Source organism: Balaenoptera borealis (assembly GCF_965194805.1).
Source record: "Balaenoptera borealis genome assembly, chromosome: 6".
Classification (NCBI taxonomy): Eukaryota; Metazoa; Chordata; class Mammalia; order Artiodactyla; family Balaenopteridae; genus Balaenoptera; species Balaenoptera borealis.
The window spans coordinates 32,031,405-32,047,098 of NC_138863.1; the positions used below are offsets into that span (position 1 = coordinate 32,031,405).

The window sequence follows — 15,694 nt, forward strand, 5'->3', positions numbered from 1 at the left end:
GAGTTATACTCACCACGAATCTTAGCAAAGTTTTGACTGAGGGTTAGGAACATATTTTCTCAATCAGTGTGATGGTAAAATTTACATATTTGATAAAACTCGCATAAAAATTCTAAAAGTAGAAAGCCATCCAGATTTCTGGATTCAGAATTCTCTAGAATGAAAAAAAAAGTCTATTTCTTGGCACATAGGCCTGGTCTGATGCATAAGTAAATATTGATACGTTGGACATGAATGTCATGAACACCAGAATAAATAAACCAAAGACTGGCCTTATTTCCATGCACTCCTACCTGAGCCCTTCCCACCTTCCTTATCAAAGAGGCAGGAGTAAGTGTTAAAGGTTGGTAAAAAATGGACCTCCATATCACTAAATAAAACTAACATGTTTTCAGACCTCATCTTTTGAGCTCTCAGCAGCATTCTAGATTATCCGTTCCCTTCTGAAATGCTTCTGTTTTGCCTTCCGCGAGGTGCTGCCATCCCAGTTCTCATCCTGCCGCTCTGTGGCCACTCCCTCCTTGCCTCCTCTGCAAGCTCATTCTTCTCTAACTAGCCGTTCAGCGTTAGAGTTCCTCACAGTTTGGTCCAAAGCCTTCTCCTCTACTCATGCCATCCTCTCTCCCTAGGCAACCTCATCCACATTCACAGTTTCAATTGCCGCCTATTCACCCAAATTTATATCTCTGGACTAGACCTCAAAGGTACTTTAAACTCAACATGTCCAAAAAGAAACTCAAGATCTTCCCCTAAAATCTGGTCTTTTCCAGTGTTTCTCATCCCAGTGAGTGACACTACCATATACACAGTTGCCCATACCAGACCTCCCAAGCCTCATCCTTGACACCTCCAACTCCCTTATCCTCTGTCCCAGAGGACATATTACAACATCTGAAGACACTTTGGGTTGTCACACTGGGATGAATGCTACTGGCATCTAGTGGGCAGAGGCCAGAGACGCTGCTAAACGCCCTACAATGCACAGGGCAGCCCCTGACAACAAGGTATTATCCAGCTCAAATGTCAGTAGTGCCAAGACCGAGAAATCCTGATCTGAAGAGTCTGATCATGAAAAAGAAAGGAATGAAAATGAAACAATGGATACAAGATATATCACCAAGTTAGAATGAATATTGTTAGACTGCCTGAGTCCTCCTTCTTGCTCATACTAAATGATGACTGATGATTTGAGCCTGGGTGATCAGGAGGTTGATGGTCCATCCATAAGTATAAGGCAAGATGATAGGAAAAGTGGATTTGAAAGAGACTATCAATTCAGCTTTGGTCATTTGGGATTTGAGATGATGGATGGGGTTATCTAGCTGAAAGTAAGAAGAGGACAGCATTAAACAGACATAATTGGGGGATGCATTCAGGGAGAGGTAGCTGTGGAAACCAAGGGGGTGAGGGAAGTTGCCCTTCAAACATCTTGGTCCTACATCCTTTCTATAAATAAGGGACTAGAGTTCTCTTGGGCACAGGGTTATGGCAGGGCAGGAGTAAGGCAAGGAATTGTCTGCCCCCAAATAAATGTGGAAGGCTGCTGCTGATATCCCGGGGGGGCATTAGAGTACCTACTCTAACTCTGATGACTTCCCTTGCCAGACTCCCAAGAGACAGACTTTGCTTCTGGACACTCAAATTAAACTATAGCTAGTTAGAGGGGCCCCCCATAATGAAGATGTCTTGGCTCTGAGGTTCTCTGGATTGCACCAAAATTATGAAAGATCTGTTGCAATCCGCTCCCATGCTTACCCTCATGCTGTTATCAGATAGCAGATTTAGTCATTTTCACCCTAACTGTAAACACAACAGTGGGATGGAAATGAGACATGCTGGGAACAGTATACAGAACCCACAGTGTCCATGTTCATCTAGCATATGCGTATACGTGTGCAGAGTACTCACCTTACATGTCTGTGTTACTAAGTCATTTAGCCCTTCAACATTCACTGTCTGCTAAAGATGTGTGATTTCAGGATCACTCCTCCCTTCCTCTTCCTTCTACTCCCATCCTTACCAACTTGTTTCTCGGAAGCAGCAGAAAGACACAGGCATACACAGGGCAATTCATTTAAAAGACATGGTCTTCAAGAACCCACTGGATTTAAAGGCAGATACTACCTGTACACACACTATTCACATTCCCCACAGTGTGATTTATAGTGGAGAAAACTGTGTTTTTTAAAGGCTCCTTTAGACTAAGAAGGAGAATGGGTTTCCCAGCTCAGCGGAGTGAATGGAGGATTGAGTGAGAGTAACAGGTGCTGGTCTATGGCTGCTTGGCAGAGGGGAGCTCTTTATTTATTCAAATGTCAGCAGCAGGTCAAGAACTGAGATAGAATCTGCAGCTGTTCCCAGAAACCCACTCAGCCTAGAACTGCCTACGGCAGTACATCACAGACCTTCAGGAAGTTCCGGAAAGCAGCAGCATACACCAAGGCACGATGCAGACCAGCCAAAAATAGGATCCCAGAAAAGTACCCTGGAAATGGCTAAAGTCTAGGGATCCCTGATGATCTGGCTGCCTATCTCAGCAAGGTGCCGGTTGCTTAAACAGTATCCGGAAAAGATGAGCCCTGGGTAAAAATGCTCTGTTAGTCTATGAAATATACATATATATTTATTTCACACCCTTTTGGTCAGAGAGTACAAAGACCTATGTTTGAGATGCAAATAAAGAGTACTTCTTATTGCGTAACCTAATTAACCACAAGAGGCCACAGAAGAAGATAAGGTATGCCAAGCACTGGGACTTCCCAATTTTCAGGGAGCTCATGAGACAGAATAAGACCAAAATAAGTTTTCTCAAGACAAAGCAAGATGAACCTCACTAGGAATTAGTAGTGCTGCCAAAGGAAAACATATTGCATTTAGGATGTTTCCAATTTAAAAGTAAACTTTTTAAACTCATTAGAAATGGACGATACTTTTGTCCCTTGGGTAATTCGAGTCACTTAGCAAATTAGTCCCTGCTTATAGTAACTGATATTCTAGTGTATATTGACAATAAGTTTTAAATGGTGAGCAGTACCCTTCTGGCCACTGAAAGTTAAAACAGTTTTCCAAAACTACTTCTCACAAAGCTAGTGACGTACATTGACCTAGGTCAGCATACTACAGGGGGAGCACCTGTCCTGGAAAGGTACCCCAAAAGGCACTGCACCTGGCTTTTAGATTAAGAAGTTGATATTTCAAGGGGATCAAGATAAAAACAAGAACTGAGATTCTAAATTCTAATGTTACTGGCAAACTCCACAGAGGTTCAAAGATGAAAGATAACTAGGATGAAGACACCAAGATCCAGACTCAACTGACATCAAAGGAAGAACTTAGGCAATATTTCACTACATAAAAAGCCCCCATCAGGGTTGGGCAACTTGAAGAAGGCAAGATAGGCAAATTCTCATGATCTGATATAAAGGATTTCCAGGAACAAGCAGCCACTTTGGTGGTTACAGATTTAGTTGGAGGTACAGATTAGGCAACAGACAGCCTGACAAGCATCCATCTGGCCCCTAGTCTCCCAAAACGAGAGAAGCATTTGGGGAACAAGGGAGAGGCAAACTTTGGCAATAGGCCGACAAGAGTTTAAAAGGATCCCAGGCTGAATCTATCCTTGGCATGACTGTGAACCCAGGGCTGCCCTACTCCTCCACCACCCCGACCCTGCCCAGCACCAAGGCTATAGTAAATAGGATGGCTTCAACATGGCATGGCTTCCAGAAATCACTGATCCATGTATGAATTAGTTAAGATGTATGGAATATGCCTTAAATATAAGTATGATACTTCAGGCATACTCATTTAAGTCCTTAGTTTGGCCTCTATGGGGGTTATCAATTCATCAGTTCATAAGCATTCTTTAAGCACTAAGGTAAATGTACTTAATACCAGATGGATGGTGAATGTCAAGAGAAATAGTCCTATATCCTTGAGAAGCATACATATCCTGTTGAAGAAATGATTCATACATGAATCTAACTTCTAGAAAAAAATTCAAAGACAATATGGAATCAGTGTCACACTGTGTACATAAGAACTGGAAGTTTCTGAGTAAGAGAAAGGAAAGAAAATAAGGAGGTCCCTGCCTCACAGTAGATATGGTTATCAATATGCATTCAAATCTAGGCCAAAACTTCAACGTTGAAGAAGGTAGAGAAAAACACACCAAGTTTATTGCATGAACATTTGCAAAAGTTCGTAAACTCCAATTCAGTGGTAAGAGCTCAGAAAAGTCTAACTCCCATTATAGTTTCATAATGACAGCACCATACTTGGCCTCACAAAATTCAACTGCTTCAGAGGAGATAAAAATATGACTCAGATAAACAGACCTAGTTTCCTTGCTAGGTTTGAATGCATAATTTCAGTAGACAAATTTCTCATGATTTTTGACCCTGAACCAAAGTTATTCATTGGCTTCAGTTTCTTAGATTCCCAAGTCGCTTAGATTTTTATACATATGTATATATTAGAGCTATTTTATATGTCATAATGACATTGCAAAGTGGGGAGAAGAAAGGTAATTTTCTACCCTAATTTATCTCCCACACTTATTTACCTGTTTAGCTTCTTACTCTGCCTGGCCACTTAATCAGTGCCTTCTGGAACATAAACTCACATCAGATTTTTATCTCAGATAAAGTTGGATAGGCTAAAAGAGAACCTACTGAAACCTAGCAGGGAAAAAGAAAATAATCACATGTTCAACAGAAAATAAGCCACATAGGCAAAATTCTTGAATATGTCCAATTGCATATGCAGTAGAAAAGTTACATGAAAACAAGGCTGCTTCTCTTACCCAGCAGTTAGAAAGAGCCACTGTTGCTAGCAAGCTATAGAAAGCTAGGACTCCATTTACCACCACAAGTGCCCAAAATGGCTTAGAGGACTCAGGAGACTGGGGAGCTGGACAAAGATGTTTCTCTGAAAAATAGAATAGATTAGATTAAATGATATGGGAATGGCACTTGAGTACATTTCCTTCCTTCTTCCTAGAGGAGAATGTGAGAGGAATCAAAATATGCAAAATATCACTGGCTTAAGAGGTGTAGACTTCCTCATTGGTCTGTCCTCTTTGGGAGTTAGCCAACCCCACCACTGATCATGACCTAGTTTTCAAGACTGCGGTTGAAAACCATTACTTGAGAGTGGACATTGGTCGAGCCGTGCGTTACCTTTCACATGGATAATGGTCCCATTACTCTTCTCATTGTCTATGTAAGGAGGAGGATACAGAACCTCGATTTTGCAGAAATAAATATCCGTTTGGTTAACGTACAAATCCTGGAGGTAGAATGTCACTGTTTCGTTGCCCAAGTTCACAGTGCAGTTGAATTCCTTATTTGTAGACTGAAGTGACTTGGAGTGATTTCCATTCACAGCACAGACCTCCACAGCACTATCTACTCCCTTATAAAGGGATGCCCGGAACTCCTTCGAGAAGAGGTTGTAGGTATACTTGCAGCTGAGGTTGACCTCATTGTTGTTTACCACAAGCATGGGCGACTGATTCACCAAAATCTTGTTTTCTGGATGGGGAAAAAATCATTTGCTTAGAACAAGAATATAAGGACTTTTTTTTCTGAAGTCAAGATATGTTAATTAACAAAATAAACAGATATCCAGCAAAGGATTTCTCTTGGCAGATGAAGACGCAGGAGCTCTTTGGAAGATAATTATCCTGCGAGTTTACATTTTGATATTATTTTCATCCTCCTTTGAATGGAACAGTGGAGCATGTTTTCACTTGGAAGGCAGAACGTGGCCTTCCGTTGGCATTGAACATCACAGCTATGCATTTGGGATTTTTGAATCTGTGCTGAGGTTCCTAACATGTTAATCATGCTCAATTAATTTTCTAATTGAGTGTTTTACTTGGAAATGGCTTTTAACACCTGACATAAACAAATAGATTTGTATTTTAAGTTGCGATTCAGCATTTTGTGGAGGAATTTAAATGTTTTGAAACATTTTGACTTTTTTTTATTGGCTGTTCCAAGAGTAGGATAAAGAGGTAAGAAAAATGTAACCCAAAGAATTTAATTTATCCTCCATAGCAAATTCTGAAAACAGCCTTGTCAGGAAGTTTGCGTATTTGTTTCTTTAAATCACAGAAGATGGAAGAGGCCCAAGAGGCCCACGAGAGTTCTTTCTCTAGTCCCTCTTCTACCTTTATGCTCTCCTAGTAAACGATCAAAGAATCTGGAGACCACCTCGTTCAATCTCTTCACTTCTAAAGCAAAGAACCTGAAATCTGCATGATGGAAGAGAACATACCTATTCTATCTTGTTTTTTTCCCACTATACCCCATTCCCTAGCACATGACAATATATTCCCTTTTCTTGTAGTGACTGTATGAGGTCTAGAAACATTGGATGATCCGTCTAATATCACTGAGCAGATGGTGAGCAAAGCAAGGGCTAAAACCCAAGCAAACTACAACCACCTGAGCAATGGGCCACTTAAGCACTGAGAATCGACTTTGCAACCAACACTCTACAAAATTTCTTTAAAACAATAAATCACTTTGTGTCTTTTATTCAAAATTCAATACAAACAAAAAAACATTTTTGCTACTGTTTTTAGGTATACTAACAATTGTCTGCCTGTTCACATTTTTTTAAAAGGGTTATTTGAAGCAATACCCCCCAAACCCATACTAAAGGGTCAAATAATCTATTAAAATGAAATTTACAATCTAACCTGGATTTGAATCCATGTACTCAAGTATTTTGTTTTTGCTTTGGAGAAAACGGAGCTGCATAGAACTAAATCACTAATAGCTTTTCATCTCTTACATAGTTCTCAATGCTAGCTGTACATCAAGAACCTGTGCCTGGGTCCCATTCCCAAAAATTCTGATTTAACTGGTCTATGCTGGTGGAGAGAGGGATCGATTCTTTTCATTTTTTTATAACAACTGATTAAGATATAATTCATGTACCATAAAGCTCACCCTTTTTTTAAAGTTCACCCTTTTAAAGTAAACTTTAAAAGTTCAGTGGCTTTTTATTATATTCACAAAGCTGTGAATGGATCACCACTCTCCGATTCCAGAATATTTCATTACCCCCCAAAAGAAATCCCATACCCATTAGCAGCCCCCTCCCCATTCTTTCCTTTTTCCAGCCCCTGACAATCACTAATCTATTTTCTACCTCTATGGATTTGCCTATTCTGGACATTTCATATAAATGGGATCATCAGTATGTTGCCTTTTTTTTTTTTTAACATCTTTTTTGGAGTATAATTGCTCTACAATGGTGTGCTAGTTTCTGCTTTATAACAAAGTGAATCAGCTATACATATACATATATCCCCATATCTCCTCCCTCTTGCATCTCCCTCCCTCCCACCCTCCCTATCCCAACCCTCTAGGTGGTCACAAAGCACCGAGCTGATCTCCCTGTGCTATGCGGCTGCTTCCCACTAGCTATCGGTTTTACATTTGGTAGTGTATATATGTCCATGCCACTCTCTCACTTTGTCCCAGCTTACCCTTCCCCCTCCCCGTGTCCTCAGGTCCTTTCTCTAGTAGGTCTGAGTCTTTATTCCCGTCCTGCCCCTAGGTTCTTCATGACCATTTTTTTTTTTTTTTTAGATTCCATATATATGCGTTAGCATACGGTATTTGTTTTTCTCTTTCTGACTTACTTCACTCTCTATGACAGACTCTAGGTCCACCCACCTCACTAAAAATAACTCAATTTCGTTTCTTTTTATGGCTGAGTAATATTCCATTGTATATATGTGCCACATCTTCTTTATCCATTCATCTGTCGGTGGACACTTAGGTTGCTTCCATGTCCTGGCTATTGTAAATAGAGCTGCAATGAACATTGTGGTACATGACTCTTTTAGAATTATGGTTTTCTCAGGGTATATGCCCAGTAGTGGGATGGCTGGGTCGTATGGTAGTTCTATTTTTAGTTTTTTGTTGCCTTTTGTATCTAGCTTCTTTCACTTAGCAGAATGATGTCAAGGTTCATCTATGTTGTAAATGTATCAGAACTTCATTCCTTTTCATGGCCAAATAATATCCCATTGTACGGATATACCATATTTTGTTTCTTCATTCATTAGTTGCTTCCACTTGTTGGCTATTGTGAACAATGCTGCTATGAACATTCATGTACAAGTTTTTGTGTGGATGAATGTTCTCAGTTCTCTTGGGTGTACACCTGGAGTGGCATTGCTGGGTCATTATGGTAACTTTGTACTTAACTTGTTAAGGAACTGCCAAACTGCTTCCTAAAACAACTGCACCATTTTACATCCCCACCAGCAGTGTATAAGGGTTCCAGTTTCTCCACATCCTTGCCAACACTTGCTGTTGTCCATCTTTTTTACTATAGCCATCCTAGAGTTATGAAGTGGTAGCTCATTTTGGTTTGATTTGCATTTCCCTAATGACTAGTGATTTGAGCATTTTTTTCATGTACTTATTAGCCATTTGTATATCCTTTTTAGAGAAATGTCTATTTAGATCATTTGCCCACTTACCTGGGTTGTCTTGTTAGTGTTGAGTTATCAGAGTTCTTTACATATTTTTGATACAAGTTCCTTATCAAGATATGTGATTTGCAAATATTTTCTCCTATTTTATATGTCACGTTTGGCATTGGTTTAACAATTCCCCTGGTTGATTCTGATATTCAGTCAGGGTTGAAAACCACTATAGCCTAACAGAGTTCTCAAGCTGACAGCATATTAGAGTCATCTGGGAACTTTAAAAACCCTTGATTCCCAGGCCAATTAAATCAGAATCTTTGGGTGTAGGACCCAGATGTCAATATTTTTAAAGTTTCTCAGGAGATTCTAATTTGCAGTCAAGTTTGTGAAGCAGTGGCTTAACAGTTGACACTCACTTTTAGTCCTCAATTCATAGGCTTCCACTAGCATTTCCAATCTCATTTCCTTGAACCAAAACCCTCCCAGTTAGCCAGATCATTTAGGGACACTGTGGGTACTCATCTCTCTGTACTTTGTTCACCGACTCCATGGCCTACAATGTCTCTCCCTTCTCAGGTCTCAAAATGATTACTCTCTGTTCTACATTTTGAACACCTCTTGTTTCATAGGCTTCCATTTGTTTAACTTTTGATTTGTGTGTATTTCCTCTACACCCCTAGTTTCCAAGTCCCTTTTGAGCAAGGACAAGAGGTTATGTTTCTTTGCATGATACTGTGCAAACAATAGCATCTCATTAAATAATAAGTGAAAGATGGTGATCAGACTGTACCATTCTTATCAGCAGCTAGCTCTGCCTAGCATCTCATTAAGTCCTCATTCAAAATCTGTCTCAACAACAACTTTAGCTTCATTTATTATTCATTATAACAAATACTCTCTAAAAGCACTGAAAAGTAAACACGTAAAGACTCAAAAAGTTCAGCCTGTCTTGATAGGAAAATCCAACTCATTTTCTGTTTTGTTGTATCTTGCTTGGCCTTTTTCTTTGCTTACTTAGCAAGAATCACCGGGCCGGTTCTGATTGGAAGAGCCAACCCCAGCAAGAAATGCCAACATCTCTGCTCCTTTTCAGCTTAGGTATCTGTGTTTCTGCCTATTGAGGACTCCAGGAAGTGTGTTTCTGTTATTAATTACTTGAATTCTGTTCTAATGGGCATTCAAATTCTTCCTGATCTTCCTTTGAGAGCTGATGTGAGAAAAAAGATGAGAATAGGACTCCTTTGCAGGGATTTTTAAAAAGCGGGGAGGGGAAGCATGGGCAAGGAAACTGAGTAAGGCTGAAGAGAAATCCTGGACGGTTGCTCAGTTTGGCCTCCTTCTCCCAGCACCCACAGCAAGCTGGAGAGGGAGGGGGGCCAGAGAAGCTCAAGCATCTAGACTCCAGTAGTTTGCTTAGTGCCTCTTGCATAACTCAGGGTGAGACACCTTCCCAAGAGGCACTGGGAGAGAGAAATTGATTTCCCAAAGGTAAGCAGGGCTCAGTGTCTATCCTTGGGCAGCTCACAAACTGGTGCGGGAAGAAAGATACAAAAACAGACAGCAACTTTAAAAAGAGTGGCAGAGTGATGTGCGAGTGTTTGTGAGGGCAACTGGGGAACCAACTAAGGATTTCTGGAGGAGGTGACTGCTGACCTGAGTCTTATAAGGCTTATGCACACGTTGATTCAACAGGTTTTTATGAAGTAAAAGTTATCCTAGCTAAGATGAGTCTTTGTGTTCGGGGACGCGGGGGAGGTAGGAGAATGTGTGTTGGGGTAGGCGTGAGGTAGGGGACTGTGGGGAAGACAAAGGCAAAGAGTAAAAAAATAATAGTCTAGGCAGAGCAGATGAGGAGGGGAAAAGAGTATGTCAGGTGTTGGGAATTGCACCTACCTGAATTTCCTGCACCTGAGTTGTAAAAGACAAGACTGGCAAGGTAAGCATAGTTCATAGGTTGGACTCTCTCCTGCAGGTAATGAGGACCTTTTGAAGGATTTCAAACAGAAGAGTCATACGTACAACTTTTCATTTTATATAGATCCCTTTAGCACAAAGGTGGAAGGTGAATTTGAAGAGAACAAGAGTGAAAACGTGGAGACCAGTTAGGATGCAATTGTAGTAGTCTAGGCAAGAGGTGATAAGGGTCTGAACTATGGTTAGAAAGAGGTGAATGAACTCAAGAAATATTTCCAGGCTGAAGTTGGCAGAACTCAGCATGGGTTTAGATGTGATGAGTGAGGGAGTTAAAAATGCTGTCCTCAGGCCACACCGACCAACCAGTAAGTAACACTGTTTTCCTTTTGCCTATGTCTTTTCTTCATTCATTCCATGACCGGAGCAGACAGCTCAGAAACTGAGGTGAACTTTGGACATCTGGGCTGTGAAGAAGACATTCTCCCAGCCTAGGGGATCATTGCAAAGAAAAAGGAAATTACCTCAAGGGTTCCTGGGCCCATAGTTGACTCCCTGGAGCTTAGTCAGTGTTTGCTCTTTTTCAGAAGAAGGAGAAGCAGTGGTCTTCCTCTGCTTTCCTTCACAGAGCATGATATAATGAGATAACTGGAAGATAGATTTCCCTTCTGTTCATGATGGGGCCTCCAAATTCAAACCTCAGCATTGTTAAAACTGATCACATTTCTCCTGAGCCCATTCTCCCTCAGCGCTACAAAGTGAGAAACTTCTTAGGGAAGGACAATCTGAGGTCCTAGGATTTAGGCTGGCTGTTACTTATTCAATATTCCCCTGGTTGATGGCCTATCCAACAGTTGAGCAAGGGAAGGAAAAGTCACTTCTTGTGTGACCCTATGTACTAATATTTTGTTGGGAAAGAGCTTGAAAAATATTGGTTACATGGTCATTTGAGGGAAAAGAGATGTCCAATTTATCTGTCAAGGTTTACTTTCCTCCCTCTTCTATGTCAGCACAGATCATTTTAAAATTAGGTACTATGCTTGAAGTATCAATAGTTCTCTTAATATGTGCTAGTGTGTGACAACTGCCTCCTAGCTGAGGGTGCAACTTGAATTCAAGTTTGACTGATAGAACGTCTTGTTTTTTAACATGTATCTCCTTATAGTACTTGCTTCCACCTTGATTCATGTCAATCATTCAGAGAAACCTAAGTGAGAAGCCATCTCATAGGACTTCAAAATCTACATCTGCTTTGGAGAGACACTAAAGGAAGGAAATTCACTTTGGGTGGTAGGAAAAGATAATCAATTGCTCTAAGTGATATTGAATATTTGTGATCATTATGACTTCCCATAGACACAGTAATCCTGATTGCTCTTATTTTTTCTTAAAAATGGAGCATGTGTGGAAATGCACACCCCTTACTCTGTGAGAGTAAAGTAATAACATGCATCAGTCAAAGCAACAAATAACCAGAACACCAAATGACATTTGGCTTTGATATGTATTTTGGTTCTCTGAGTTTCAGGGAATCTACAGTACTTCAGATGATTTAAGGACACACTGTAAAATTTAAGGACATATCTAGACTCAGAAGAAGAAATAAGAGAAATATTTAGCTTCCCCATACTAACTTCTGTTTGATTCCTTTTTGCTTTCCAGTTAGTGCTAGGAGTGGGAAGCATCCTTCTCATGTTACTTTTTTCTTAGCAGACCTACCCCTTTCCCTGTAAATATTCGGTTTTCCCTCTTGTGAGTAGTTAGGCAAGGTCTGCCGGGGTCAAACCTACTAGGTTAAAAGACAGACATTGTCAATCTATCAGTTGTATTCGCTTCTGGTGTCAAAAGATTGGCTTGACTGACATGTCTCTAATTGAACTGGCAAGTTGTTTTGATGATGAATTTAGTGCTTTGCTTTTCAAAGCCTTTCCTAGCAGCTAAACTAGCTAAAGGTGTGGAGACAGGAAGCAGTAACCTCAAACCTCTTTCCCTCACAACTCCTCCTTGACAACAGGCAACATGAAGAGTAAGATTGGAGGTGAGAAGGTACTTATCTGCTACTTATGAGCAAGGCAGTGAGAGCTGAAAGATTTCCCACAGATAATCTGTGAATTTTGTGATATAGTTGACTTCTGGAAAATTGAAAGTTGCTTGTGCTTCCATGAGAAAGGGGGGAAGGGAGCTTGGTTACCAAAAACAAAACAAAACAAAACTTTCCCTTTTTGCCTATGGTAAATAGGTCAATTACTATAATAATAAACAACTCTCTGCACAGGTGGAGTGGATAACCATCTCTAAGGTGTGGCTCCAAACACCAGAGAAGGAACCCTGACCCTAAAAGGACACTCCCCACCAGCTCAGTTAATGTTTTGATTTCAAAATACGGTGAAGCCTAAAATGCAATGTGGGAAACACATTGACAAATTAGTACCTATGGTCTATATTCATAGGGCTACAAAGTGCTTTCTCCTATTTTATCTCATATAAACTCCACATTAACCTGTGAAATAAATAAGCAGGACAGTCATCTTTATGCCCATTTTATAGATGAGGAAACTGAGGTCAAAAAGGTCTAATTCTTGCTCAAGGTTACAGGACAAGTACATGACCCTTAGGACTTGGCTCAAGCCTCATCACTTCTAATCTAGTGTTCTTTTCCCTCTGCCAGGTTGCATCAAATTTTCAATCAATTTTGGTGATTGTTTCTAGACCTTCTCAAAGTTGGACTTGATAGTTGGATGGCACAGAAGTGAGACTTAGGGAGGAGAGTAACATTGAGCAGGGGAGTAAATGGAGTGGGAAGAGGACAGGACCAAGATAAATTTCATTTTCTACCCCGTTTTGCTGGAATACCATCCCGCAAAAAGTGCTCAGCTGGAAGGGAAGTTGGAGATGATTTCAGCCAATCCCTTATTTTACACAAGGGGCAACTGAAAACCAAAGAAGTAAATGGCTTTCTAAACAAGGTCACAGAAATTGTGGAAGAACTAAGATATTATTTATTTATGATTCTAGGAGTAATATTTTAAATCATGAATGAATAGAAAACCAATTTTGTACATTCAGCAAGTTTGACTTGATTTCATGTCCATCTTGACTTTTTCATATTTAGAAAAAGTCTGTTACCAAACTTGCTTTGTCTCTACACAAAAGATTTTTTTACAACTGCAGAGACTTCCTGAAGGTCATAGATGGATTTCAGATAAAGCCTACAGACAATATGGTCCCATGAAATGCCTCTTATAAATTATTTCAGATCCACACGCAATAATTACACCATTGCAGCAATTCCATTTCAGCTTGCCCATGTGTCCAAAAGAGTTTGAACACAAACATTAGTCAATGCATAAAATCACTTTCAGTCTAAACCTCATTGGGCAAACCCTTAACTTCAGGGCCTTTGTGAATTACATTTATTTGTCATGATTAATTTACGATATTCCATCTTTCCTTTTCCTTATCATAGCACCATAGAGAAATCAAATGGCACACAGAGGCTGGTGAACCAGAGAGTGGAATACGCAGCACTCAAGACTGAAGGCCGCATTCCTTAACTAAAGTTAAGGAAGCCCTAAAAAAGATAGAGTACACGTTTCTTTAGCAATGTCATTGCCCTTTGACCTCTTGACCTTGTCAATGTCCATTGACCTCTTAAGAACTTTATTGGGTTCCATCTCTGCACACCATGATCAGAGTTTCTTCTGCAGTTTAACCATCAGGTTGTAAAGATCCTAATCACGTTGCTTCCTTTTTAAAATTCTGACTGAACAGAATTTAGCATGTTAGGCGGGAACCAAAGAAAATGAAGCTTTCTCTTTTCAACCATCTTGCCCTGTGATGTTTGTGAACACATTGTGAAGGTGACACTGGTTTCCCTGGCACAGAACACCTCCCTCCTGACCACAGAACTGGTGAAGTTACCGTAACTTTCCTCTGAGCACGTTTCCTGTTCAGGCCCAGGATACCTTTCAACACATGGCCATCTGAGCACTTCCTCCTTTTGCAGACTCCATAAGGGGCAGGCTGACCATAGGCCAAGGCAGTGTTTGCTCAGGAACTTGTAAGGCGAACTGTGCTTTCTGGGAGGAGAGGCATGCTCAACCATCTGGGCTCTGGTAACTCTAGCTTGTGGCTTGGATTCATAGAAATGCGAGAAAGAGGAACACAAGACACTCAGACTACAGCATCTTTCACCATCCTCCTCAGTGAAAACAAAGAGAAAAACAAAGCTATCAAACTTTGAATGGCTCCAGACTCTGAAATCCATGTCAAAATGGGAAAAAAGAAAAAAAAGTAATTCAGATTATGTTTTCAAAATAACTTTGTGGTCATTTCATCTAGTTTCCTGTTGACTGTCATCTTGAAACTCTCCTCATTTTCACAAGGAATAGAGATTTAAGGAAAGCCTCTCCAAAAAAAAAAAAAAAGTCTTTGAAAAAGCATGGTCCATATACGTATACATGGTCTCATTCAGGATCTTAGCAGAAAACAGATGGCACTCTCAAAACTGGGCAATAGGAGGTGGGTTTATTTATAATAAGACTCTTGGCAGTGGTTTGGAACCACAGGGGATAGTACTAGAACCTGTAGCTCATAGCAGCAGACTTATAACCATGCTCAGATCTAAAGGGGCAAGGGGAGGAAGAGGTTCCAGAATCAGAAGGAAAAGAGAATTGTGTTGAGGAGGCCACCATGACAGAAGCAATGACTTCTGTAGGGAAAAACAGTCAGGCCAAGCAACCAGCCCTGCCCAAGATTGCATATGCACAACCTGAAAGTTATATCAAGCACATTAACTCTTACCAAGAGCAAGTGTGACTTTCAAACAAAATCTAAAGAGACCTTAGTTCAAACAAGTACATACGATTACAGATGATAATAGAAATAGAAGTTGCTATTGGCCAGCACCACTCTAAGCACCACCTTTAGCCTTGATCTGTGTTTCCAGACAGGCAAACACTGTCATGTAGAGGACCATCATCCTTGGCCTTTTAAAAAATTGTTGTGCTCCAAGCAACTGTCAGAAAGTAACTCAGAGGTCAGATAGTAGCAAAAAGTCCCATCCAAGCACCTAGACCTAAGACACTAATTACTGAGAGAGAAAAATTATCAATACAATCAATGAATTCTTTCTGAAAAGAAATTTCAATGTGTCAGAAAATTGTTCTGGTATGCTGACTTCTGCCTTGACGAAGTCAAGCATTCACTCAGCAAATAAATAATGGGGCCTATAGTACTAGGTTCTTGGGAGATGGGAAGATGTAAAAGAAGCTGCAGCCTCTTCCTTCTAGGAGAAGTCCTAAAGCAGGTTCACAGTTAGCTACA

The 15,694-nt window shown here is 40.4% G+C and overlaps 1 protein-coding gene and 1 long non-coding RNA gene across 2 annotated transcripts in view; both read right to left on the reverse strand.

The window, feature by feature from the left end:
- Positions 1 to 15,694, reverse strand: part of LOC309631132 — a 372,959-nt gene that overhangs the window by 285,450 nt on the left and 71,815 nt on the right. The gene's annotated exons all lie outside the window — the stretch shown is intronic.
- CD28 (CD28 molecule) overlaps positions 1 to 15,694 on the reverse strand; it is a 49,257-nt gene that overhangs the window by 16,523 nt on the left and 17,040 nt on the right. The window contains exons 2-3 of the mRNA XM_082397211.1: positions 5,181 to 5,534; positions 4,805 to 4,929 (exon numbers count right to left, since the gene is read on the reverse strand). Coding sequence (XP_082253337.1) covers positions 4,805 to 4,929; positions 5,181 to 5,534 — 479 coding nt within the window. The remainder of the gene's footprint in view (positions 1 to 4,804; positions 4,930 to 5,180; positions 5,535 to 15,694) is intronic.